General features: G+C 43.2%; 3 protein-coding genes across 3 annotated transcripts; all 3 read right to left on the bottom strand.

Annotated features, from left to right (window-relative positions):
• Positions 1 to 560: 560 nt before the first annotated feature.
• her3 (hairy-related 3) lies at positions 561 to 1,990 on the bottom strand. Its single transcript, XM_052059323.1, has 4 exons — positions 1,768 to 1,990; positions 1,584 to 1,679; positions 1,129 to 1,213; positions 561 to 1,054 (listed from the first exon to the last, which is right to left on the bottom strand). Exons 1-4 carry the CDS (start codon positions 1,819 to 1,821, stop codon positions 636 to 638), a joined length of 654 nt encoding a protein of 217 aa, XP_051915283.1. The 5' UTR covers positions 1,822 to 1,990; the 3' UTR covers positions 561 to 635.
• Positions 1,991 to 10,482: 8,492 nt separating this feature from the next.
• LOC127596524 (taste receptor type 1 member 1) lies at positions 10,483 to 17,663 on the bottom strand. Its single transcript, XM_052059202.1, is given in 7 exon segments — positions 10,483 to 11,253; positions 11,255 to 11,523; positions 13,201 to 13,321; positions 13,418 to 13,624; positions 14,326 to 15,051; positions 16,220 to 16,526; positions 16,643 to 17,663. Coding segments are annotated over 7 exon segments (2,475 nt in total). The 5' UTR covers positions 16,828 to 17,663; the 3' UTR covers positions 10,483 to 10,593.
• Positions 17,664 to 17,719: 56 nt separating this feature from the next.
• On the bottom strand, positions 17,720 to 26,176 carry rer1 (retention in endoplasmic reticulum sorting receptor 1). Its single transcript, XM_052059347.1, has 7 exons — positions 26,054 to 26,176; positions 24,803 to 24,884; positions 24,241 to 24,345; positions 23,197 to 23,291; positions 22,878 to 22,961; positions 21,704 to 21,839; positions 17,720 to 19,582 (listed from the first exon to the last, which is right to left on the bottom strand). The coding sequence occupies exons 2-7, from the start codon at positions 24,881 to 24,883 to the stop codon at positions 19,493 to 19,495; spliced, it is 591 nt and encodes a 196-aa protein (XP_051915307.1). The 5' UTR covers position 24,884; positions 26,054 to 26,176; the 3' UTR covers positions 17,720 to 19,492.
• Between the last annotated feature and the right edge of the window lie 886 nt (positions 26,177 to 27,062).

Below are 27,062 nucleotides of genomic sequence, written 5' to 3'. Positions count from 1 at the left end.
CGCAAATGTAACATTTTGTGCTCGATGAAAATAAGTCGATCATGGACAGAAAAGCGGGAATTTGGGCACCAGTGAGCAATGTGTTGTGTGGCTTCCGTGCCGGGTCCAGAGCACGTCTGGCCTCTTATAATGCGCTCCAGTGTGTCCAGTCTGATCTGAAGGAAATTCATTTTTCATACAGTCTCATGCACGCTACAATTTGATTTATTTTGGTTTGTTTTGTTTTTTGCTTGCTTCCGGGTTGATGTCGTCATTTTAACCGCTCATCATCAAGCTAAACTCGGTTAGTTTTATTTTTTTCTTGCTTGCTTCCGGGTTGATGTCGTCATTTTAACCGCTAATCGTCAGGCTAACCTACGTTTGTTTGTTTTTTGCTTCCTTCCGGGTTGATGTAGTCATTTTAACTGCTAATCAAAAGGCTAACCTACGTATTTCATTTAGCGTATAGGCTGAACACTGTAAAAAAAAGTAACAATAAAAATTGACCAATGTCATTGATAGCTATCTTTGGGCGAACGGTGTACATGCCATTGACGATATTGCAGTATGCAAGAACGGAGTCTTATTATTGTCATTTTTATTCAGAAAATAGAAGCTCACAACGTTTCTATAAAAAGGCGAAGCTTTCAGTGTCCCTACCAAGGTCTCCACATATTGTGACGAGGGCTGCCAACTTCACTGGGACTTTTGGGGTGAAGTTTTTTGACAGTGGTTCGTTTATTCAGGGCTTCTGTGGTCGGAGCAGCGACCGGTCCAAACCGCGTGGACAGTTTCTGGGTGGTGTCTTCACTTGAGTGAAAATGAGACGCGTCGTGGGTCCTTGGAGAGATCGCCTTGTCGTTCTGTGCTCTCCAAGCCGTTTCTCGCGTTTCCGCGTGGACTACATCGCTGTCCGTGGTCCTGCAGATGTGCAGCGGTTTGCAGCTCAAGGGCGCTATCTTGAGGCGCTGTTGGTCATTCACCGTGTCAGCCATCAGCAAATAGTGTTGAAAGTTAGCCAGACAGCTGTGGTAGCCTTTCTGGTAATCGGAAAGTTCCCCACGTGTGGAGGGAGCTGCGAACAAGAACAATGTGCGTCAGTCAGGTTTACACGGGGGCAAAAGTGGAAGTGGATGTGTGAAGACTTACAGGTGGGAGAGATTTTCTGAAGGTGCTTCAAATGTCTCACGGTGAGCTCCAAGATGTCCGCCTTCTCCAGTTTGCGCTTTCGAATCTGCGTGTGCAAGCAAAATCGAATTCGTTACAGTCAAAACGCACGTCTTTCAATACATTTCAGGGAAACGTGCATGACGATTAAAAATTGTAAACGATATTGTGGCCTTTACGATGTCTTTTATTATAATTTTTCCATTATTAGTCTCATTTTAACAATATAATTAATTATACAGAGAGAGAATTAGAAATGAGTTATTAGTTTGAAGGGTAGGCCATTGTACATTTGCCTGAATATCAAAAACAATAAACAGGGTTGAAGATTTTTTTTTTTTCAATCGTGATGATAAAATCTTTTGAGTATTTTGAACGTTTGTACTGCACAATGGCTGTTTACTAAACGAGAGCTGGATGAATTCGTTTATGCTTACAGTGCTACTATAGTGGCTCTCCAGAAGGCATTTCAACTGGTCCAAACACTTGTTAATCCGGGCCCTTCGTTTCTTCTCCATCAATGGTTTAGAGACCTGGATAATTGAGACAACATCATAAATGCATTTCACTGAACTCTGTCTTCATAAATACCGTCACAACGTTTTTTTTCTTTAGACGTACCTTACTTGCCGTGATTGAGTCGGACTTGTCCGCACAGTCAATAGTAGCCACCATTCTGTTTTTTTTCCTCACTCCCTTTTTTTTCTCTCTCTCCCTCTCTCACGAAGCGAATTTCTTTCCCTCACAACAGCCAAAAAGCGAAAGTGGACCACGCACGGGTTTATATAGACACACCCACTTAACATCTCAATGCAAAGAGCCCCCCCATCCCCTAAAACGCTTAAATGACCAAGCACTGCTGTCATTTGGCAGCCAACAACAAGCACATACCAACACAACAAGGCATCTTTTTGTTCCTTTTTTTGGGGGGGGGGGTGTTGAATTGAATTTATTCAAGTTTATTTAGTCACATTATTGCACAAAATAAAATAATCTTGATGCAGATCTACTTTTTTTAGACTTTTCACCTCGTTACATTTTTTGGGGCCATCCGCTTGTCAAAGTAAAATGGAAATTCAACAGAAAAGTTTGTCCTTTTCGGGTATAGGAGAAATGTGCATGTTTCGGATTGAGCAAAGTGGCCAATAGCCAATTGTAAAGGGCCAGGATTTAAATGTTATCTTCTTCCTAGTAAAGCCTTACAGCAGGGGTGTCAAACTCATTTTTGTCCCGAGCCAGATTTTAGTTACAGTTTCCATTTGGAGGGCCGTTATGACTGTGAACCCCTATTAATAAGTCAAGAATAATGGTTTATTTCACCTATTATTTAAGTTACTGTAATGAGGGGTTTGGTCACACGAAGATGCTGATAGGATCACCCTTATTTATTTCAAATGAAATTTTGGTAGTGATTTTAGCAAGCATCATGAAAGTTGACATTTTTGATTTGCTTTCGAGGGCCACATAAAATGATTTGGCGGGCCTGATCTGGCCCCGGGGCCTTGAGTTTGAAACTTGTACCTTACGGTGTTTCCATTGGGAACAATTTCTTGTAGTTTTGTTTTGGTGGTGGACTTTTTAAGTGGACTTTTTTTTAACCTATTCGAAATATTAAAAAGTCCACTTAATCAACACGCGGCATTGAAAAGGAGCAAAGGCTTGGTGGTGTTAAACAAAAGAGTGAAACTCCGAAAGTGAAACATCATTGGCCACGATTCTGGTTCTGCTTAGTCGTGCATTGACGCTTTTATTTTGGAGTTTCACGCCAGCAGGTCGAAGGCAGCACCGTGGTAATTTTCGACGTGCCGCCACGGATGGCGATGTGCTCGCATGACACGACCGTTTTGAGACAATATTTATGGCTGCGCGGGAAATAGTTTGCATTAAACTATTACAAAGCCGACTTTGGCCAAGCGAACTCTGCTATTCATCGGCTACTGAGTTTCATGACTTTTTGTCTTGACGCCAGGCTGCTCGGAGGAGGTTGAGGTGTGGGGGATGGGGGGGGGGGGGGGGGGGGGGGCACCGAGGAGAATTGTGGGCCGCCCCTTGTCCTCGGTCCTCCGCCTCGCGATTATCCACACTGCTCCCTGAAAGGAAAGCTGGCTTGGGAAAGTCGACTTCACTTGCGGCCCATTGCGCATCTTTTACGTACGTCAAAAAAAGGAGCATTTGAAAATAGAAATGCCGACTTGGGCCCAAATCAGTACAAGTGAACACCGTCATTGTAAATTTTTGGATGTCAATTTGTGTTAAAAACATCCACGTTACTCTTGGTAAAACACTTGAATAATTATTCATGTCAACATAATCCTTCTGAAAATTAATTTATTTTCTATGAGGCGCTTCTTGTTTGGGGACTATCCCCCCCCCCCCCCCCCGGGCTAGTTAAAATGGTATAACCCAAGAGGCAAGGTGCGGCTTGCCATCGTTACCGTGAGTTACGTTTCATGCTATTAAAGCGTCAGTTAAATGCCATAATGACTTGTGTCATTAATAACAGAAACACTTCTCAAATATTTTCTAGCCGCGTATTTTCACGTTACAAGCTTGTTTTGAATAGTCATTTCGCTCTGGTCGGCTACAAATACGTCAGACGTTCTTTATGTAACCAGGTGAACCTTACTTAGAAATGTAGCACTGTCACTTTAAGAGCCACACTAGATCAAAACGCGCGGGAACATATGCAGTGTATTTCCCTAGTGAAGACTTCCTTGTTTAACAAATGTAGCACTGTCACTTTAAGAGCCAAGTTTACATCTCAGACTTTCATCTTAAAGCTGTACAATTTCTCATTGTTCAGTCGGGAATAAAGCCCACATAAAAATTATTTTATGTCCAATCTAGTTTTTCCAGAGACTCGGCTACATTTATTTCTCTGAAGAAATGCCGACACCATGTCAAGTCCATGGCCGCCAATCGCATTCGGATGACTATATTGTCACGTCACGTCACAGCTATGGAAATAGGCGCGTGTCCGACAACGAGTCAAAAAACGATCACACATACACACAATAAAACCCCTCAACACTAATTGCGTAAAATCCACCGAATCATTGCGGGACACAAAGTTAATGCAACAGCGATGCGCGTAATCGGGAAGAAATCTGGCGGAGTTGCCGCGCACCAGGGCAGCTCTGTGGTGTCCTTTGTCCCCCTCTCCACGTCACATTAGGGACGTTTTCACGCTTGCTTTGAAAACGGCACCGTGGCGAGGTTCCTCAGAGTCACAGAAGAGACACGGCCGCGCTTATTAGTCGCTCTAATTCCAATTAGTGTTGCCTCTCCTTCAGCGGAACAAAAGAGAATGAAGTGTCTCGATTTCAGATCACATGCAGGGAAGTTGAAGGGACGCGGCCAAGATGTCAAAAGGGTTCCCCTGCACCCCACTTCAAAGTCTCCGTGTCATCTTCTCCCCGCATAAGAATGGCGCAATGCGAACCTTGTGTTCGAATTGCAAGTGAGAATGGGTGTGCCATTACACGACAATTTAAGGCTATGTTTATGAAAAGGACACATGCAGCTCTCTTTGAGCCTCGGGTCGTACGTGAACCCTTTGTCATGGAGCAGTGCCCAATGTAAGAATCGGACTATTGGCGGACTTGTTTGCGACAATTAGTGAGGCAATTACGCTATTACGGCAATAAACGATGCTCTTCATGGAGAGCAAACGGACGCATTTGCAAGTCAATGGTTAAGACAAAGGGTCTATATAATCCACACTCCAATGCGGAGGTTGCGTTTACATGTCTCATTGAGCTCAAGGGACAGCTGCGATTCTTAAGGGTTATTTATTTTTCTAAACATGGAATATTTTGGAGTATGATAGCTACAAAAGCAAAAAAAAAAAAACCCCAAAAAATAAGAGTACAGTGGCGCCTCTACTCACGAACGTCTCTTCATACGTAATTTTCAAGTTACAGAACGCCTCAAGAGGGAAATATCGCCTCTTGTTCCGAAAGAAATGTCAAAATACGAACGGTAAAAGTACAGTATGGTGTGCTAGTCGCAGCTCCGACTTCCCTGAACGCAACATACTGTAATATCTGTTTCTTGTATTTTGTGTGACGTCATGGGGAGGGGAGGGGCCAGGTTGGGAGAATATTGGCTCCGGTAGTTAGTCTGAGTGAGGAGCGCATGAGCGTGAGTTGTGGCTAACAGCAACTCCTTTGAATGCGTGTGTTTATTACTTATTTTGTTTATTAAAAATGGTGAATAGTATCAGCGACTGCGAGCATCCTTCTCTCCGATAAATTAATAGATAGATTTGTGTCTATGCAACTTCCTCGCCATTCGCCCCTCTGGGCCATGAGGCGTTTCGATAGTTTTAAAGAAATGTGAATCACTCAGAAAAAAAGTGATCACGTGTAGTCGGGTGATGGCTCACTATGCTGACGTTTGCCTTGGACATTTTCAAAAGATTGTTAAAAGCAAACGTCCTTGGATCGGTTCTTTACAAAACGCCAGGCAAAAAACACTTCTGAGAGAGAACATGAACTAAAGAGGGGGAAAAACGATGAGGAGGCTCTTAAAAGTTAACTGACCACCATTTTTATTCTTTTTTTTTTTTTTTACATACAATACAATACAATACATGCTGATTTATATAGCGCTTTCACAACAGCGGCAGCTGTAACAAAGCGCTTTACAAAACAGTTAACATAAAGTAAAATAATAAACACAACACATAACATAAAACACGGACAGTCGTGCAGTCCTAACCACTTTTCCGTCACTCGCTTTGTTGTTTGAAGCGGTTTGAGATAAAAGAGGAGAGAATCAAAGTGTCCTTTAACCACATGTACATGATGCACAACTCTCATTGATTGTGCAATAATCGAATTGCAACATGTATTTGTTACATATTTCGATGCATCTTTATGCTTGAGAAAACATTTATATCCGATTTTTTTTGGGGGGGAGCGGGGGACAGCCAATATTCTCCCAACCTGGCTCCTCCCCTCCCTATGACGTCACACAAAATACAAGAAAGATATTACAGTATGTTGCGTTCAGGGAAGTCGGAGCTGCGATTACGCATCTCTATTTACAAAATTTTATAGTTCAGGAATTTCTTCCAGAATACATTAATTTCGTAAGTAGAGGTACCACCGTATTTACAAGTGATGTAGTATACAGTAGTTTCAACTTTGATTTACTATACTTAAATCAATTTTAGTCAAGGATCGCCACAAGTTACTCGCAAGATGCTTGGCGCAGTTTTTTTCATCCATCCATCCATCGGCTACACAAGCACCATGTGTCTGTCCACAGTGAAATCCATTGTCACGAGGATTTCACGGTCTGCTCTTTCTTTTCTTCTCACGCTTGCGTGCGTCGACGGAGCTTCCCGCTTAGACGCGGCCTGCGTGTCTTAAAACACGCAGAGAAGGGCTGGCCCACGATTTGGCACAGCGAGAGCGGAGCAAATCGATTTGCCGCCTTCTTTTCAGGTGCACTTGTGTCTGCGGCTGGTGTGACCAAAGCGCTTTTGTGGTGAGCAACAAGTGCACAAAACGGGACCAGGTAGACACCAACAGGTGCATGCAGTGGAGTTTTAAAAATATATACAATATGTTACAAATATAGAGAAGGGATTTGGGGGGGGGGGGGGGGGGGGGGAAGCCACGCGACAGCAGCTCTGATGAAAGATTAAACAGGAAGGGGAACCATGAATTTCTATGGACTGCCCCTCGGGTTATTTAAAAGGTTCTTCCTTTGCTTTGGGCGCACAATGGCTACTGTTGGCCTGTGTGTGCGGGGGTGAGCGCAAGAAAAGAGCAGAGGTGCACATTAACATCGCTTAAGGTTCTCTCAAGGCCCTTAAATGAACTGACTGCCAAGTAACTTTATAACTCGCTGGAGGATGAAGCCTTTGTGCGCGCCTCGAGTGAAAGACAAGAGGGAGGGAAAAAAAAGGGAGAGGGTGTGGAGTGATGGGCTGCCATTGTTCAACACTAAAGCGCATGGCTATTGATGCGCCTTGAATTGCAAAACATCTGCCATTTACTTGGAACGCACACTTGAGCGGCATTTGAATGAAAAGAAAGCAGCATGCGGCTCTTGCGTGCGTGCATGTCTTCGCCAAACAACGCTTCCTCTGCGTGGGACGGAATCTGCACGCGCAAAAGGAAAAATAAAGACACTCGCATGTACAAGCAACTTACTGTCACGCGCCGTGAAATATGAGTCGTATTTAACTCGGTTATTATATTCGATTTGTTGGATCTATCACTATAATGAGCTTTTCTGTCAACCAACCCCTCCAGTTATTTTTAAACGATGACTCGCAGACAAAAAAAAAAAAAAGCTCGCACAGCACATCCAAATCGCCCATCCATCGACACTCATATCAGCATCCCTTTGGATCGGTCTTGAATTTAGGAATCTTTTTTTTTTCTGTTTCGCCACACAAATCCCCCATGGTCGCGACCTCAAGCGTCTTATTGTTTAGTTTAGGGACCAGTTGCCAGCCAAGGATTTCCCAGGGTTTCCCCCTTTTATCAATCCAAAGTGGAAAATTGAAACTGAAAAGACACAGGGGCGTTCCTGCGATTTTCCTCGCTCCTTATGCAAGTTGTGGCACACACAAATGTGTCCTGCGTTTCGAGTAAAATGCCCAATCACGAACAATATGTGCAATGCGGACAGGGAAAAAAAATGTTGCTGCAATGTGCGAATCATCTCATATTTTAATTGATATTGACATTCCTACAATTTCTTTTCTTCTGTGTCCTGAATATACCATGTTTATTTTTATTCATTTATTTAGTTTTTTTGGTTTGTATACTGAATATGAACATTATCACGGATGCATGAGGTGTGACGTATTTTCTTTTTTTAATTAACCCATATTAGTTTTCAGACCACCAATTTCTTCCAGTGTTACAGGTTATTTTCTGATATTGTTTTGCTGTTTACGTGCACATAAATAAAATACACATGCATATTCAAAAAATGAGAGTTAAGCATATAATAAGAGTCAGCGAATATCATACAATCTTCCAAATATCATTAATTGCAACATTACCGCAATTTTACACAAGAACAACAACACAACACATTTTGTTGAGAATAAAATAAGAGTGACTGGGAGCAAACATGTTTTAAAATCCGCCTCAACAATATTGACAAATAGATAAAATGGCCAAACTACTGCAAGGGTGAATTGTAAAAATAATACCGTGACCTACAGAGAATATATGTTTTCACTTATAAATATAGAATATGATTACACGTTAAAACATGACATGAATAAACCAGAAGAGGATCAAACCTGTTCGAGTGTAACCCAACAATAGTTCACAAATGCGTAACTGGCAGAACATTGAGGACTGAAATGAATGAGAATTTTTTTAATGTGTCATGTCTAGTAAACAACAAAAAAATCGAATATTGTGAGGATTAAAACTGTATGAGAAACTTATTGGCCTGCACATGTCCCATGAATTCCACATGATCGAAATTCTGATCAAGTTTGTTTTAATATCAATGTTTTTTTTTCCTTCTACGAACCCCAAGTGTGCTCTATAATTATTAGGCCAAGCCACCAAATCGTGGCCGTTGAGTTAAGCAACGTGTGCGTGGGAAATCGGTATGAAATCGTCAATTTGTCGGTGTCAGCATTGAGCTGCTCCCCCCCACGGCGCCATATGCCATGTCAAGTGGCACTATTTAGCAATTCGTTCCCTAATTTCACGGTTCATCCTCCCCGTCCAGTCGCAGGGAATAGCCGCAACAAAATGCCAATTGAGCGCCGGGAAATGACCACTAACCCCCCCCGGAAAAGTCTTTCCGCTCCCCATGCGTGCTCTCGCTACACTTTCAATACATTCGGGGCCTGGTGTGTCATTTAGTATTTTATTGTGGATTACATGTTCACACTTGATCTAAGGATACACACGGATGAAAAATGGATGGATGGATGGATGGGACAGTTTTGAGCAAAGAAAAACATTTCAGCGGCTACTATCACAAATGTAAGCTTGTGATATGTTATTAGTTATTATCATTTTATGTTTCGGCATCATACTATTACTATTACATCATGTTAAGATGACCTGAATTACATTCTGTTGTTTCATGATTGCTTCGATATGTTTTTATGTTGCTACCTTCTGATTGGCTGTTGAAGTGAGTGAAAGCAGGAAGTGATTCCGTTGTGTTTAATAATTGCTGAGACATGATTTTATGTTGCAAGCTTCTGATTGGCTGTTGAAGTGAGTGAAAGCAGGAAGTTATTCCGTTACCGAGAAGAGTAACGTTTTCGATCGTCCCGCAGGCACATTCTTTGAATAAAGCTGCGTTCAAACGGAAACCATCTCTCCTTTTGCCATTTCGTAAAGTAGAGCCACGCATTCAAAAACAACGAGCCCCTCAACTGACACAAGTATAGCAAATGGAAAAGTTTCATTTTTCTCGATTCTGGACTTCAAAAGAATGTGCATGTATGGCTAATGGCTAATGTTTTGGCTAGTAATACATTGTCCTGAATTTAAAATTCGCATCATAAATTCCCTCTGACTTTGTTTTAATCACAACTATAGGCACCTGACGAGCAGGCCTAATATTTGTGCCTAATATTTGTCGCGGGCACCCCGCAGCTGTCATTGACCGCGGAGCGGCGTATCCGGCCTGAAGGGGTCGTCTGCCGATCGCGAGGCATAAACTGTCACAAACAGGGCTCCAACCGGAGAAAATCAGCGCAGGCACGGGGTGAACGCAGGCGTGCTAATTCCACACAAGAATGGTGGTGTAAGGATTCGAATCCTTGTACGGACAGCCGTTTTCATCTAATGGGAAATGTGTCATCTAGTGTTGATATTATTATTATTATTATGGCATAGGAAACAATTATTGTCAGTGGAGAAAAAATAATTATTGGGAACTAATTCACATTGAAAAAGACACTAGTGAAATATAAAATTGACGTTAAAAAAGCAAGCTTAATAATTTTGATATTCTTATTTTCCAATGTCAGTCTTCAGATTTCCCTCTCATGACCCTCTTTTCTTCAGTGACGGTGCTTTTATCTTTGTCGAACGTTTTTTCAACTTTAACTCCCTGGTTTTGTTACTTTTAACTTACTGGCAGTGTTATTATTACTGGACGGACCGAGGCACCTGCGCGTCCTTCCACTCGTTGAGAAAGGAGAAGAGTGGCCTCTGGTGGCAACTGGAGAACTTTGAATTGATCCATTTATCTATTTACATCCCCCCCACCCCCCCAAGTAATTCTTCAAAAAACTATGACAAACATTCAAGGACTTAAATTAAAAATGGAGAGGGGGGGGGGGTGGACGGTGAAATAAACCCCCAAATGCAAAATCTGGAGAAAAAAAAACTAGGGGGGGGGGGGGAACGTGCAAAATGGACCTATTGTAGTCGTTTCAAATGAAGAATTAGTTTTATTTTTATTTTTAGTTAGAGTGTCAATCACTGCAGGCCACTACTGGCTAATTGTTTTGGTGTAATTCTGGATTAGGCCTTGGAAGTACTGCGGTGTGTTTTTGTGGGGTTGAAATATAATGATGTAACATTTTGGGAGGAAATACCACAAGAGGAAAGAGTAGAGGCTGGAGAGCACCGCCATAGCATTCAGGCTTTGGACAAACTTGCCCCTGTAAAGCAAACAAATGGTCACAAAGATGATCCAGGTGAGGATCAGCAGGAGCAAGCAGAAGGTGATGGCTTTGGCCTCGTTGTAATTTTTGGGGAGGTCCTTCCCCATATAGGAGAAAATGAAGCAGAGGGTGCTCAAACACACGAGCAAAACTGTCGGACCCACGGTCGCCTGGGCACTGATTTCACAGCCCAGAATGACTTTGTCAGGAGACCATGTTGTCTCATTGGACGGCTTGGGGGTAGCGATCCAAAAGCTTATCGAAGTCACGACGCACTGCGTGACAAACGTCCCGGCGACAACCAGCCACTGACCGTGATATTTTATCCACCAGCCGTGTAGTTGGGGGAACTTGGCGGCCATTTTGAAAATGCATACAATCTGGAAGGAGCGCACCACGAAACAGGCCAGGCACGTCGAGAAAAGCAAGCAAAAGGGCACAAAGCTCAAGACACAGGAGAAAACGGAGGGCTTGCCAAAAAAAAAAGATGATACTCAGGCTGCTCAGACTGAGGCAGCCCAAAATGAGGAAGCACATGTGGCCGCCGGCGGACCTGACCACCGGCGTGTTGTAGTTGAGGGCAAAGACGGCGCACATGCTGAGCGCCAGGCCCAGCAAGAGCAAGGTTGCCGTAATGATTAACACGGCGGCGAGGTCCTTGAATGAGACGTACTCCACTTTTCGCAGGGTGCAAGATGTGCTGGCTTCGGACGACCACTCCGTCTCCTTACAGTCCACGCACGTGTACGCGTCCTCTGTGACGTACACAAAAGCAGGCGGGGGCGCTTTGTGAGTCGGCATCTTTAACATTAGCTTGACAAAAGTTAGGCGGCTTGACGTGAAGCTTCCGACATGGGAATCGGGTTTCAAACTAGGCTTTCAAGCTCAAAGCCACACCCCCTCTCCAACGTGAACACGCACGAGACAGTTCGATGTTGCAATTTTTGGAAATTTGCAATGGAAACAGAGGCTGCCGGGGGTGCCTGTGTCACCAAATGTCCCGCTAAGCCTTGATTATCATCATGTAGTTAATGTGTTATGAATAAAAAAATGCTAATGAGTTTTCACTATCGCTGCAGTGGCTTATTTATTATTATTATTACATTTTATGATGGTTAGCAATGTTTAAAAAAATCCACCCAGGAATAGAGCTCTGTCATGTCTTCCAGCCAATTAGGTAGGTTCAATTATTATTATGCTAATTGGAAGACAGCTGCATTGCAACGAAACAATATTCATCATTCATTCATCTTCCGAGCCGCTTGATCCTCACTAGGGTCGGGGGGGGGTGCTGGAGCCTATCCCAGCTGTCTTCGGGCAGTAGGCGGGGGACACCCTGAATCGGTTGCCGGCCAATCGCAGGGCACACAGAAACGAACAACCATTCGCACTCACACTCACACCTCGGGACAATTTAGAGTGTTCAATCGGCCTGCCACGCATGTTTTTGGAATGTGGGAGGAAACCGGAGCACCCGGAGAAAACCCACGCAGGCCCGGGGAGAACATGCAAACTCCACACAGGGAGACCGGAGCTGGAATCGAACCCGGTACCTCTGCACTGTGAAGCCGACGTGCTAACCACTGGACTACCGGGCCGCCCTGGGTATTTTCTCCGGGTGCTCCGGTTTCCTCCCACATTCCAAAAAAAAATATGCATGGCAGGCTGATTGAACACTCTAAATTGTCCCTAGGTGTGAGTGTGAGCGTGGATGGTTGTTCGTCTATGTGTGCCCCGCGATTGGCTGGCAACCGATTCAGGGTGTCCCCCGCCTACTGCCCGGAGACGGCTGGGATGGGCTCCAGCACCCCCCGCGACCCTAGTGAGGATCAAGCGGTACGGAAGATGAAGATGAAACAATATTATGAGGGAAAAATATACATTGAAGGAAATGTATGGAATAACCAACAAAGGTGATGTCAATTATCTTAGGAAAAGCAGACATGCTGATTGTGTAATTGGCCTTAAATTGGAAGTGTTCCGGTGTCGCTCAAGATCCCGCGGGAGTATATCGGATTTTCTGGACTATACGGCGCTTCGGAGTATAAGGCGCACCTTCAATGAATCTCCTATTTTAAAACGGTTTTCATGTATAGGGCGCACCGGATTATAAGTAGCGTAGAATAGAAGCTACAGCATTGGCTGAGGTTGCGTTATGCGTCCACTAGATGGAGCTATGCTAAAGGGACCACAATCCAATCCAAGGCAGCTTTATTTATATCGCGCTTTCACAACGGCTGCAGCTGTAACAAAGGGCTTCGCAGAACATTTAAAATAGTACGTCCAAGAAATCTGAATATTGATCCATGCGTGAAGCGCATCCGATTATAAGGCGTAATTTCGGCTTTGGATAAAATGGGATGGTTTTCGGAGCGCTTTTTAGGGTACTTTCAAACATTAACTGACCTGTTGCTCTGTCGCGACCGACTTACCGGTGATGTTGATATAGGTTCCATTTGGACATTCCTCACAGGTGAAGCAGCACTTGTGAATTCCTTCTTGCTTCTTTGCAAATCCAACAGGACATTTGTGAGAGCACTGTGACGTTGGCACCTGCGCAACATAAACACAAACATAAGACAACTTGTCGGATTCCGCGATTCTTGCTTGGAGGCCGGGCCGATTTGAGCCCGCGGCCCTCTCAGCTACCTTCCAGTTGCCATGCCAGCGAATTTTGGTCTCGTCGATGACAAAGCTGACTGCGGACCGAAATTCATAGAATCCAATCTCCTCTATATCGCCGCTCTTGTTCCAGAAAACGATGGAATAAGAGCCGAAATTGGGGTCTCCGTTGTCATCAAATTGAACGCGCTGGTTCAGCAGCGTGAAGTTTGACTTCTTCAGCTCCACCAGAACCTAAAAAGGAAACAGCGTGTGCATTTCATTTTAAATAAGAGTTTACTTATATAACAAATATAACAGCAAAATAAAATTAAAGTTGTAACATTTCCAAAGTAAGGCGGCCCGGTAGTCCAGTGGTTAGCACGTGGGCTTCACAGTGCAGAGGTACCGGGTTCGATTCCAGCTCCGGCCTCCCTGTGTGGAGTTTGCATGTTCTCCCCGGGCCTGCGTGGGTTTTCTCCGGGTGCTCCGGTTTCCTCCCACATTCCCAAAAACATGCATGGCAGGCTGATTGAACACTCTAAATTGTCCCTAAGTGTGAGTGTGAGCGTGGATGGTTGTTCGTCTATGTGTGCCCTGCGATTGGCTGGCAACCGATTCAGGGTGTCCCCCGCCTACTGCCCGCAGACGGCTGGGATGGGCTCCAGCACCCCCCGCGACCCTAGTGAGGATCAAGCGGTACGGAAGATGAATTGAATGAATTTCCAAAGTATTTTAATAGATTGCCGACTCCTAATTCTATCGGAATGCAATTTAATTACCACGAAAGCATCTCACAGTCGCCTTTTTTTTCCTGATATGCGCAGTATGTTGTACTAGTATGTTATGATATCAAAAAACTAACACCCACTTGAAAAAAAAAAATGACATGAGGAAGATTAACCGAGAAATATGAATGTGAACAGTTCAAACGGTTTGACTAAAAAGCCGCTCACCTTGTGGGGGAAAACTGAAATATTCCCCTGACACGTGCGCTCCTCACATCGCAAGACGTTGTGTAAGGCGTGCGCAATGGCGTACACGGCCGAATAAACTGAAAAAGAGTAGGACGGGTCCATCGAGAGGATATCCCGCGTACTCAGAGTCGAGCAGTTGCAAATCTGATTGCAAAACGGAAGCTCCTCCGCATCGGGACAAGGATCTTTACTTTGGGTAGCGAGGAGGAATTCCGTGAAGCCGGGTATCGTCAACACGGGCTGAGACACTCCCAGCACCGTCCCGATTTTTTCGATGCCTTTAATCTTGGGGAGCTTCTCGCTTAGGGACCAGGTGTCAACCGCGAGCCACACCTTGCCCGTGACGCCCAGCAGCGTCGCTGACTCGACGAGCGCCTCGGCTAGCAGTTTGGGCGCAAAAACCACAATGGTTTTGATCCTAAGCGATTCGATGTGCTGGAACATTTCGGAGTAATTTGACTTTGGTTGAAGATACGTGGCGAAGGCCAGACAAATGTCCGTATGGTGAATGATCTTCCTGAAGAGCGCCAGGCCGTCGTTGCCGTAAGCGTCGTTGCTGTTGAGGAAGGCCACCCACTCCCAGCGGAAGTGCTGCAAGATGGCCACGATCACTTTGACGCTGTCTTTGTTGGAATGCACGGTGCGCAGGAACGAGGAATATTTCGCTTTTTCCGAGAAGTCCGAGCTGGCGGCGCCGTAGCTGACCTGTTGAAGGAGTGACGGAGGACTCGTCAGTTTTCGGTCAACAAAAAAAAAAAAAAAATGAGCACACGGATGTGACTTAAGCTAGTGATGAACTGCAGTAGTTCATCCAAAACAATTCTGAAAACAAACTCTTTATTGACAGCCGGTCCCGAAAGTCACTCTACACTTCATTCATTCATTCATTCATCTTCCATACCGCTTGATCCTCACTAGGGTCGCGGGGGGTGCTGGAGCCTATCCCAGCCATCTGCGGGCAGTAGGCGGGGGACACCCTGAATCGGTTGCCAGCCAATCGCAGGGCACACACAGACGAACAACCATCCACGCTCACACTCACACCGAGGGACAATTTGGAGTGTTCAATCAGCCTGCCATGCATGTTTTTGGAATGTGGGAGGAAACCGGAGCACCCGGAGAAAACCCACGCGGGCCCGGGGAGAACATGCAAACTCCACACAGGGAGACCGGAGCCGGAATCGAACCCGGTACCTCTGCACTGTGAAGCCGACGTGCTAACCACTGGACTACCGGGCCGCCCTCGTTCCAATAGTTTTACGTAAATATGAATCACCCAGAAAAAGTGTTGACCAATCGGGCGCTCACTCACTATGCTGATGCTTGCCGACAAAAGCCGCCCCCACTCTACACTTCCTTTATTCTATTTCAGTTCAGAAATCACTCCGTATCATTTTACTATTCCTTAATGTCAGAAAGTTACCATTTATAATGACTTTAGCAGCGCCATGTCTATAATCAGCTTTGTTTTTTTTCCAAATTTCAACAACTGAATGAACATCCTTTGAGATTGGTGATTTTTCCATTTCTCAGCATTGACTGAATTTAGTTCAATTAATTAAACTGCATTTTCATTTGGATGAGAGAAGATAACTGAAAATCACAATTTGTGGAAAAAGAGGGACTGGTTGAGATTCTGCCAAACTGATATACAGGTTTTGGAAAAGTAAGGCTAAAATTGTTTACCCTGCGCTTAAGGTAACTGAAGTAAAAGCTCAAATCAGTACGTGCTTTTTTTGTCATGTGCCTGCCAATCATGATTTGACTCGTCTCCAAATGGATCTGGAAGGATCAAAGTACGTACATTTGCCTCAGTGCACACTTCATTATAATAGACACTGTGTGTAAATTACTTGAGTAGTCGTAGAGTTACCAGCGGAATGAGATCCATCATGAAGAGTGGCGCCACCGTCAGAGTGTCGGTGCTGGTAAAAGGACCCACCACGCCGACGACGTTGGAGGCCGCCGACAGATGCAGGTGGTCTTCACTCCAGGGGCGGATCAAGCCATTGGCTGAAATCAGGTCAAAAATACTGGGGAAATTCTTCGAAATGGAGCAATGGTCAAATATCTTGTAGCCCAGGGAAACGTTGGGCAGGAGTCGGCTCGAGTTATTGATCTGCTCCACGGAAAATCTCATCAGCTGGAACCGTCGATAACTTGACAGACTGAACTCTTGACTGCAAGAAGAAGCGGATTAGGACACGTTTGCACAGAGTAAATTTTGATGTCGCCATTCACGACATGTATTTCAATGATGGCGGAGACTGTTGGTTTCAGATGTTTGGCGACTTACCTGGAGCAGCGAATGGCTTCCGGCCTCTCGTGGCTGACTGAGCTACTCGCGTGAATGTCAAAGAGTCCGCCGAGCAAATAATCTCCGTTCAGGTTGAACTGGGAGTCACACTGAGACCGCGTGTGCCAAACGTACCCCATCACGCACAGAGAGACAAGAACACGCCTCGTGCTTTTCGCTGCCATCGTTTCCAAGCCCTGTCAAGATGGCACTTTTATAATTTAATAGGTAACGCGACGCTTCTATTGGCAAGTCCCCCGCCTCCGTGGACATTTCCATGCACTTTGGAATGCATGATTAGAATTGGCATGAGTGTCTGCAAAGGATGAGGGATTCACAAATCAGGATGCAAACAGAAATCTCCACCGGCTGTGAAAACTCTATTGAGCCCGGGCGAAAACAATCTCGGCCAAAGAAAACGACGTTGTTAATCAACGGAGGTCAAAACAGTAGTTGCTGTCCACTATTTCTTTTTTTTTTCTTTCTTTCATTCTAACAAAATATCAAACTTGGCTGGAAAACAGCAGTGGCAGCTGAAGTTAGGTGATGTAAAAGGACACGAGGTCACAAGTAAATACATTTATTCACCCCGTCAGCCACGTCACATCCACTTGCAAATGTGATGCGCACCAACACAAATGATTTGCAAGACCCCCCCCCCCCATCCCCCACCACCGCATGTTAACACTTTACTTCACATTCTCTTATTGTAGCCGGTGCCACAAAACACCATTCATAGCAAGCTGTTTTACAGATACATTGTAGAACCCACAGAATGGTGCCCCTTATCCAATGTTTCCAAATAATCAGCAGACGGGCGTCCGACACAACGCAGTTTCTTTCAACTTACCAAAGGATAACGGTCGCATTGCAAAAATTCACCGTTTATGGTTGCAACATCATACAGGGGGGTCATCGATGCGGCTACTTGTCATGTCTGTCAAAACTTCACAGAGAGACGAATCAGTAAAAGGGCAGTGGCAGAACCCGTGCAAAGGCTTAACCGTAACTCAAGGTGATCGTGTGAAAAAATAAAATAAAAATAGAAGCACATGTATCTTTGTACTGTTTCAAGGGACATCTCATTTTTAATAGCATTTGAAGTTGAAAAAAAATGACACTTAAGTTATTAAAACCAACATTTGAACAGTTACACAAGAAAAGAAGAACATGCGAGTCATGAGAAACAGATTGAATGCATGACATTGAGAACAAGATTAACCAGTTCTGCTCTTAACAATTTCAGATGAAATTTATTTTAAACACTAGCAAATGAATAGCGATCTTGGTTGAAAAGGTGGTGGGGGGGAACAAAAATAAATCTCAAATGTCATATTTCAAGATATATATATGTACAAATCTTTTCAACAACCCTTTGAAAGCCACTTTTTACAGGAAAATATTGTGGTGTTCCCTTACGACAGCATGGATCTCAGTTCGGTAAGGGCGAGTTTCCAAAACAAAACAAAAAATATAGATGTATAGATAGATTTAAAAAAAAAGTTGTCAGGGACACCCCGCAGAAAGGGGGGAAAAAAAACAAAAGTGTGATCGTCACCCACTTCATCCATTTGACATAATAAAAGCCCTCAATTTCAGTTTTCTTATGTTTCCTCTGCAAAAGAAAGAAACAACAGTTTGCTTGGAATGACTGTCATGTTTTATGAAGAACAAACAAGTTAGAAGTGAACACAAGAGCTAATCTAAAGTCATCTCAATGAATGGCACGCAGGCTTTTGAAACACCAATCCTCCCAAGAGTGAATTTTGCTTCTCCCAAAGACTCCCCATGCGCTCAGAAAGCCTGACAGAGCCCCACCGAGAGTTGCCCTCACCACGTTCCAAATCGCCCAGCAAATTGAGTCGCTGATTATTCAACGAATCCAAAATAGAGTCAAACAGCCAACGGAGCTCGTGACAAACTGCTTTCGGGTGGCCCCTCGTGAAGGCGAGGTGTGCTGTCTTTTGTCGGTGTTGAGATCTGAGGCACAGCGAATTCCAGGACTTGCTCTTTCGAGCAAAATACGCCGTCCCGGAACAAATTTGAGCGATGAGTGGCATGAGTGTGGAATTAAATGTGTTGGTGTCACGTATGTGTGCGTCCAATGACGGAGCTCGGGTGGGGGAGCCTTCAACACATCGACCAGGAAATCAATGGGTATTAAGACCTGAAAATAGTCCATTCAAGCCTTCCGTCAATCAACTGAAATACTTTGATTCGAACGAAATGCCGCCGATCCAAATTTAGCTCTGAGGACGGCCTTGTGATTTTTTTCAGAGCAGGAGAGTATTTTTTGAGCGCAGATGAAACCGTTTCATCTAAAAAACAAAATTGTCGTCTTTCAAATTGATCATGTACCAATATTTGGCATGACTCACTTTCATCGCGTGGAGCAAACAACTTGCTGTCACAAAATATTCAGCAAAAATCATGGAAGGCTAACATGGGGGTGGGGTGTGTGTGCAAACTTTATGAAGCTGGAGCAAATGTTTTTCACTGTGGTTCCTGGTGACCACTTCCATAACGAGTAGGCTATAAAAGGCAAAAGGCAGCACCGAGGCTCACTAACTACTAACAAATGTTGGCCAAATTTAAATTTAGGACGAGAATCATCTCGAGAACCCCCCTTACGCCATCCATCCTAGCGGACAAAGGCAACACTTGCAGACTATTTTTGATCTGCGTCTTCAGGAGGCTCATACAGCCACTGTCAAACGCCGATCAAAATTGTCTTTTTTTTTTCTTTCCATGTAACCGTCCCCTTACAAAAAAATGATCTGAGCCCCTATTGTCTGTCTCCGTGGACTGTCAATGGCAATTTTCATACAAGGACAAAGGGAAGGGGGAGTTTTAACTAGCAAAAGGTTTCCCTGTGTCGTCCTTGCCTTTGTATGTCCTCTTCCCATGCGTGAATGGTAGATATCTATACTTGATCATATGCTGGGGAAGAAAAAAAAGGTGGGGGGAGGGGGGGGGGGGGAAACATCCAGTCAGTCAACAGCATGTAAAGAACTCATATATAGTAGACTAATACTATACAGTAATCCCTCGTTAATGGGGACCAAAACCACCCGCGATAAACGAAAATCCGCAAAGTAGCGTCCAATTAACATAAACAGGTAAAAAAAAAAAAATAAAGTCCGCAAACGGTCCGCGAGAAGCTGCAAAACAACAGCGAGTCACATAGAGCAACATATACAGTACTGTACTCCACGTATATGTTAAAAAAAAAATAATCCAAATTTAATGTTTGAAAAAATCCGCGATGCACTGAACCCGCGATAAACGAACCACGAAGTAGGGAGGGATCACTGTATATATTATTTTGGAAAAGTATATGCTGTTTCGTAGAACATTGCAAAAATATTGGAAACAAACTCAACAAGCGAACCACATTCAATATGTGCTTCAGGTTGTATTATTTAACCCTTTCACGCACAAATAATGATTACCTGTAAGTAACCTGCTGTCCATGAAAGGGTTAAACAATTCATTACTTCATATCGTGTCGTCTATAAATCAGTTCAGAAGTAGAGTAGTTCATAATAAATTAAAAGTGTAATCCTCAAATAGCAGCGTTTGGAGTGTGTGCAATGTTTGTGGCGCAATAGACAACAATGTAAAAGGTTTTTGAGGTTTAGGAGTAAGACTGAGGAACATAACATAGTGTACAAAGTACTAGTAGTGGTACACAGTGTACCAAATGAATAGTATATGTTGACACAAAAGGTTAACGCCTGAGCAGGGATGCACTGATAGCACTTTTTTTTATTCCAGCCTGAAAGGGAGTACTTACATTTGAATGCTTGCCAAGAATGGATGATACCATTAATTCTTACCCATGTGCGTCGCAAAAACTTTAGCGGGTTGATTTAAAAGGGGAAGTCACGTTTAAAATTGTGTTCACAATTTTATGTTGTGTGGGTCCCCACTAGTCTAAACACGGAATTCTAGTTCATACTCCCTTTGTGGAAGATCTGCTGCCGACTGATAATGACATCACAATGCCTAAGGCCCAGGCAGCGACCTTCACGGCGAACCCGTTTTCGGAGTTTGGTTGTGTGACATTTGCAAGCGGAGCCTTTTGCCGCCGCGATATCATCTGCTGTTGAGGGCAAGTGGCTGTAAAATGAGTGGATTTTGCTGCTGAATAGCGCGTTTAGACTTGCTGGGGGCGTATGGAACATACTGTAAAGAACATTTTTGACTGGACTTCCCCTTTGAATACATTTTTAATGGAACAATTGACAATATCGATATTGTGGTAGATATCATTATTGTACTACTGTATAAAATTACCGTTATCAGATGCGTCAAACTTGTTTTAGCTCAGGGGACCCATGAAGGAAAATCTATTCCCAAGTGGGCCAGGAAAATCATGTTCTGTCACTTTCAAAATTGGCATCAACATTACGCCGATTGTCACTATTTGCGGTATTTCCCGTGAATAGCGGACGTCATCTTTAAATACGTGGTTATAGATATCAAAATATCTAAAGAATATTTCGTCTCCATTTTTTTCCAGAAGATATATATTTGTGTATGGAACACACAGTAAAATAAAACAAAAGAAAATAAGCCAACAAATAAATGCGATGAAACATGAATATCCAGTGGCATGAAAATGTCCCATTCAAAATTTGTGGTTGTACAATTTCTTTTCATGAACATGGAAAGCGGCAACACTTTACCAGTATGAGTTTTAACGCTGACGTAGATGTGGCGGACATGTCAGATCTACCTAATTTGCATATCTATACCCCAGAACGTATTGTGTGGTGCAATGCATTGAATTAACAAACTTATAAGGATGTTAATTCTAGTCACATGTGTTCATGTTACCAGTAAGTTGAATGTGTTGTCTTGAACACTTTTATGACTTAAGTTTGCATGTACAATAATGACATCCAGTCTACTTCCTTCTACAATTTCCTCGGCTCATCTGACTTTGCTAGTAAAAATCAAATGATTTATCACTTAAAATAAAAGGCACAAGCTAAATAATTCCTGCGTAATAACGTATCATCAAAACGGAACAGGTTTGCGTGTTCGTATCTTTACCTTGATCTGCCTCTTCATGGTGATGCAAAAGAGCATGATGAAGTACAATACAAGTATGGGCCAGAACACCGGCACGTTGAAGGCTTCGAAAAATGTGCAAATCATAGCAATGACGATGCCTTTTGTTGCTGAATGCCTGTCAACAAAAGAGTTCATTTAGAAACAATGTATCGCATTTTTTAACGCTAATAAGTTTCTTTCTTTTTTTTTTTTAAGTGTTGGGACATTTTACAGATGGGGGGAAAAAAGATGAGCCTTTCCAGCAGTTGTAATGCAAAACACGAACCCTGCGCGGATACACGTGGTGACCTGCTGTTTGCATACAACATTCAAATGTGCATTCGTGGAGCTCTACAAAGACCGCAGACCCAAGATTATTCCTCATAAAGATAACACATAACATCTATTCATACATAACGTACAGCAGGCATGTCCAAAGTCCGGCCCGCGGTCGAATTTCATCCGGCCCTCGGCCCCTGTCATAAAATCAATGCCGTCTGGCCCGCAGGTTGGGCGCAATGGAACACGTGTTGCATTGTGACTGAGGTCTCGTAGACTGGTGAGTGATGTTTCATAGAGTACTGCTTCCCTCTAGTGGCTAAATGAGTAATAGCATTCACTAAATGAGTAATAGCATTTAGACACTAGAGGGCATCACTCACGAGTTAACAAGACATCACTCCGTGTTTATATTGACTGATATGTCATATTTCAAATGATCCTTGCAGTTGTGGATATGTGTATTGCTTGTTCATTTCCCTGTTGTTCGAGTCAAAGGTTTTGTGACTATTGAAAAGTCATGGTGATACATTTTATGTTTCAAATCAATCAATTTGCACTCAGGAGACTTCTGTTTAAGAAAAAGTCAAGTGAATAAGCAGTTGCATGTGATCTACCTGTTTCAAATGAACCAAAAGAAATTCTTAAGATTGTTGAAATTAAAATAAAAATGGAAATGTGAAACAGACTGGCTTACTAAAATTTGTTGAACAATATTGTTGTTCAATGTAAAGAATGTCAGCCAAGGTCGGCCCCCCGACATTTTACCACATAAAATTTGGCCCCCCTAGGCAAAAAGTTTGGACACCCCTGACGTACAGTTTCAAATTTCAAAGTGAAGTTGAATCTGTTAGGTTGATCTCTGAATGCAGACTTGACTCCCAGCTCAACTCACCAGAATTTGAACTCGGGCAACCGCCTGATGAAAGGACGGAACTCTTCATTCTGCTTGGTCGGAAGGGCAGGGCCCTCGTCTGTAGAGGAGGCAGGGTGATGAGGGCTAAACCACAGACCTTAGCTTCAGATATAAAACATATCAATACTAATTTACGCGACAAGAGTGCAAACTCTCGTCTGGTAATAAGAAATCTAAAAAAATGAGAGCTTTGCATATTAATAAATAGGGGTGCTCAACAAAAAGAGAGAAAAAACCGATCCAACTAATCACAAAAGGAGAAACAAAAAAAAGAGATCAAAATACATTGAACTTGCCTTCGTCAAGCAGTGAAGGATCCACTTTTGGTGATAGAAAAGCAATGAACAGGTTCAGATGGTAGATTCCCAAGGCGTAAGTAACTATATACCAACCCTGCAAAGCAACCGCACGGTCAAATTAACCCTTTCATGCACCCTGTAACCTGATCACACAATCAGCTGTCCACTGCCGTAACCGCTGTGCCCGAAAGGGTTACGGGCTCTTTTTTTGCAAGTGGCTAACAACCATTACGCAGCTGTTATGAATAAGGACATTTAAACATCAGCCAAGTGGAATATTGACACTGCGAGACTCATGGTTGGTTGGAGTCGTCTGAAGTGCAAGCTACAAGTCCAGTTTCAATGAAAAGGAAAGTCAAATCTGCCATCTTGTTAACCTGTCAAGATAAACTGTGGCAGTTTTGTTTGAGCTGGAGAGTGTTTCTGAAATGAAAGTGAAAGGACAGCAGTGAAATAGGAGTGAAGAGGAGCTCACATTGACCCTTGACTTTAAACAGCCATTTGGCGAGCAGCTCCTTGTTAATGGTTACTCGGCCGCGTTTTAAGCTTTGTTGTCAAGGTGAAGTTGTGTTTGAGGTATTTGTTTGGATATGCACCGATTGCGGGTTTAGGTGTGCAGTCACGAGAATTTTTTGTGTGTGTGTGAATTTAGGGAATTCATCAACTTTAAAAGCTGCCATTCACCGGATAGAAATCCAAATACAGCTCGAGTAAGCTTAGCCTGCATACCTGTGGATCTGATACAGCCTGCTAACAAGCAGAGTCTTGGTCCAGTACATGCCTACCCTTTTACAATCACGTTAGGAGAACACACCGGTAAGAATACAGGAGATAGCTGGATTACGTAAAGAGTCTCAAATGTCAAGATAGGAAATCATTAAATAAAATGAGTCACGCGGCAGCACAAACAGGTATTTACATTGTAAATTTTAGAGCACGTGGAAATGCATTGTGCATGACTTCATCTTACTTTGTTGATTTAAGCAAGTCACATCAATTAAATTTTGGGCTTTTGTAAACAAATGCTGGGAAGGCAACATTACCTGTAGTATGTACACTCTGATCATGTACAGCGCGGTAAGTAGAAGTGTGGAGGCCCATCGCACTGCAGAGTATGGCGTTGATTTGTCTAGCCATGACTGATAGATCTGTTTCCCATGACACAAAACAAGAAGTGGACATTACCACCAGAGATGATATCATCTCTGAGCCATCAACTCTAGTTACACACGATACAGCAGGGCCTCTGAAAAAGATATTGCACCAGTTTACCTTGTATCAATTCTGAACATTTACCAGAACATGAATCCGAATAGTCCTCAAGTTGAAATGAATAATTTATACTGTGGTTTCAACACTTGTCTTGTGTCAATTCCCTGAATATATAAACTAAAGAAGCACATATATTGTAGCTGTGTTTGGAAAGGCGTTATGAATAGAAGTGAGCCCCATAAATGTAAAAATATTTAACAATTGGCAAAATGCAAGAGTGCAATGGGCAATTTTCTTTGCTAACAAACTGCACTTTGAAGTGTCCCATTGATTAAGTTTCACCACTAACATAAATCAACTGAACCATTAAGCTAGTTTATTAAAGATGCTCACCTGTCCAGCCCGTGTGAAAAATGTAGCAACTACAGATGGTTTTCCATGGATTGACTCCCCAGCGCTGTCCCCTTCTGACATTCTGCATGTAAGGGGGTGGGGTCATAAAAAAGTGTAGATTCGTCTGGGACAGTGTTTTGAACATCCAGCCAGTACACCACAAAACAGTGGAACTATTTTCCAAAATGTGCATAAATTTTGATAAAAACAAGATATGGTCCGGACTATTTCAATAACAATGTTTCGATCAGACAAACAAAGATGTTCAGCGTAAGAGTAAGCTAATGATCTCAGTAGTTTGTGGGCGGACGGGTACAGACACTCGGACAAAATAGGAATCATACCGGGACAACGAGGCGCTGAGGTGACGGAAACGTTGAGCCAGTTAATAGAATACCGAACAAGCGGATAATTATTCGCCACACGAATCCATTAGAGTTTCATAAAACGTGCATTTGTATACGATACTATTCATAGCCCACACAGACGTAAAGAAATACGAGGCAAAGAGAGAACGTCAAAAAATGTACAGGATGCGGTGAATTGAGCGCATTACCCAAATCATTATCCGGGGGTTGCTTTTGGTACACTGTGATATTAGCTAATGAAACGTCGACAGTAAGAAGCTGCTGTCAAATGCTACCGTTTACGTGGAGGGCATATGCCTGGAGAAAATCGATCAAGAGCCAATTTATCCAACCAAAGCAAGAGGAAAGCAAAACAGCGACATAAACAAGTTTATGTATGAAAAATAACGTGTCGCGTTGCTTACATTAGCTTGGAAAAGGAACCAGCCAACTAGCCATAAATGTATCTTGACCTTCGGCCTAAATTGACGATCGACGGGTGATGTAGTTTTTTTAAAGAGTTTCTTACTCGGTAGTTGCCGCCTGAGACATATTTGAACTACATTTCCCACGTGCTACCCACTAAAGAACAAAACGGCGGTAATGTAGTTCCCCGCATACACTACTACGATTTCAATATATACGCAGAATGAAAAGGTCGAACTACAAGTCCCAGAAAAAAAGATACAATGTGACAACTCACTTCCGGAAAAATGGAACGCTTCTACGGTGCTAACTATACAACTAGCTATAACCGCTACATTTTTTAGTATTTACAGGACAGAGGTATTTGTTTTTTGAATGAAAGTTATTCATAATATATAATTCAATACAACATCTTGTAAATAGGCCGTCATTGTTTGAACAAACAGTCCAAAAATGAACAAAAAGAGTCTTTTCTTACCTGATATAGCCGCTGTGTCACTACCCGGCACTACCTCAGCTAGTCGCCAGTCACTCCAACCAAGCTGACGGGAACACGTCAGTACTTCCGCAAGCCTTGCATTTTTACGGCAGACCAGAAGAGTAGAACCCTGAAAACGAGATGCAGGCCAACTCGGTTCATCGAGCTCAATTTGCATGTAGCCCTGTTCGAGAAGTTGTCACATTCGTCTGACTGAAGTGAAGTCAGTCTAAATTCTGAAACGTACCCTCTTTGTCAACTGACTAGGTAATTAATTACGAGTCCGCCTTTTCGCCCGGTGTCAGCTCAGTTAGACTCCAGCACCCCAAGACGCTTACCCCAAATAAGTGGTGTAGAGAATCGTTGGATGGATGCATATATTGTACCTAAAACAGGATGTCAAAGGCAAGACACGGGGGCCAAATCTGGCCCACCACATCATATTATGTGGCCCCCGAAAGCAAGTCATATGTGTCAACTTCTATGACCCTTGCTTAAATCCGTATCGAAATCTCAAATTGTCATATGTAATAAATAATTGTGACACTTTGCAATCACTTTGTCACCCAGTTTACACTCACTTGAACAATAATTGAACAAATACTTGACTATCAAAACTAGTGAGCCGTTGTTTTTTTTGTGTGTGTACAAGTAATAATACGATGTGATGATTAAACATTTATTCGGTTCCACTGTCGTAACGGCCCTCCGAGGGAAGACGTAATTCCAAAGTGGGCCTTGACAAAAATGAGTTTGACACCCCTGACCTAAAAGTTAAATGCAACTGAACTTTTTTTTTTTTTTTAAATCCATGGAGCATCCATATTAAAGAAGTCATTCAGAAATTCAGACTGCGGCTTTATATCGACATGAACTTTCAAAATGTTCAAACTGCCTATTCAAAAATAAAAATTCTTAAGGGATATCATTTACATGTGCTTTTCTGGAGCATCAACTGCACCATGTTGACCACTAGGTTTAATCCACTGTAACATGCACTGTTTAAACA

Source organism: Hippocampus zosterae, chromosome 2, assembly GCF_025434085.1.
Source record: "Hippocampus zosterae strain Florida chromosome 2, ASM2543408v3, whole genome shotgun sequence".
Classification (NCBI taxonomy): domain Eukaryota; kingdom Metazoa; phylum Chordata; class Actinopteri; order Syngnathiformes; family Syngnathidae; genus Hippocampus; species Hippocampus zosterae.
The sequence above is the reverse complement of the archived record's forward strand: the minus strand, read 5'-3'. Positions and strand labels throughout refer to the sequence as shown.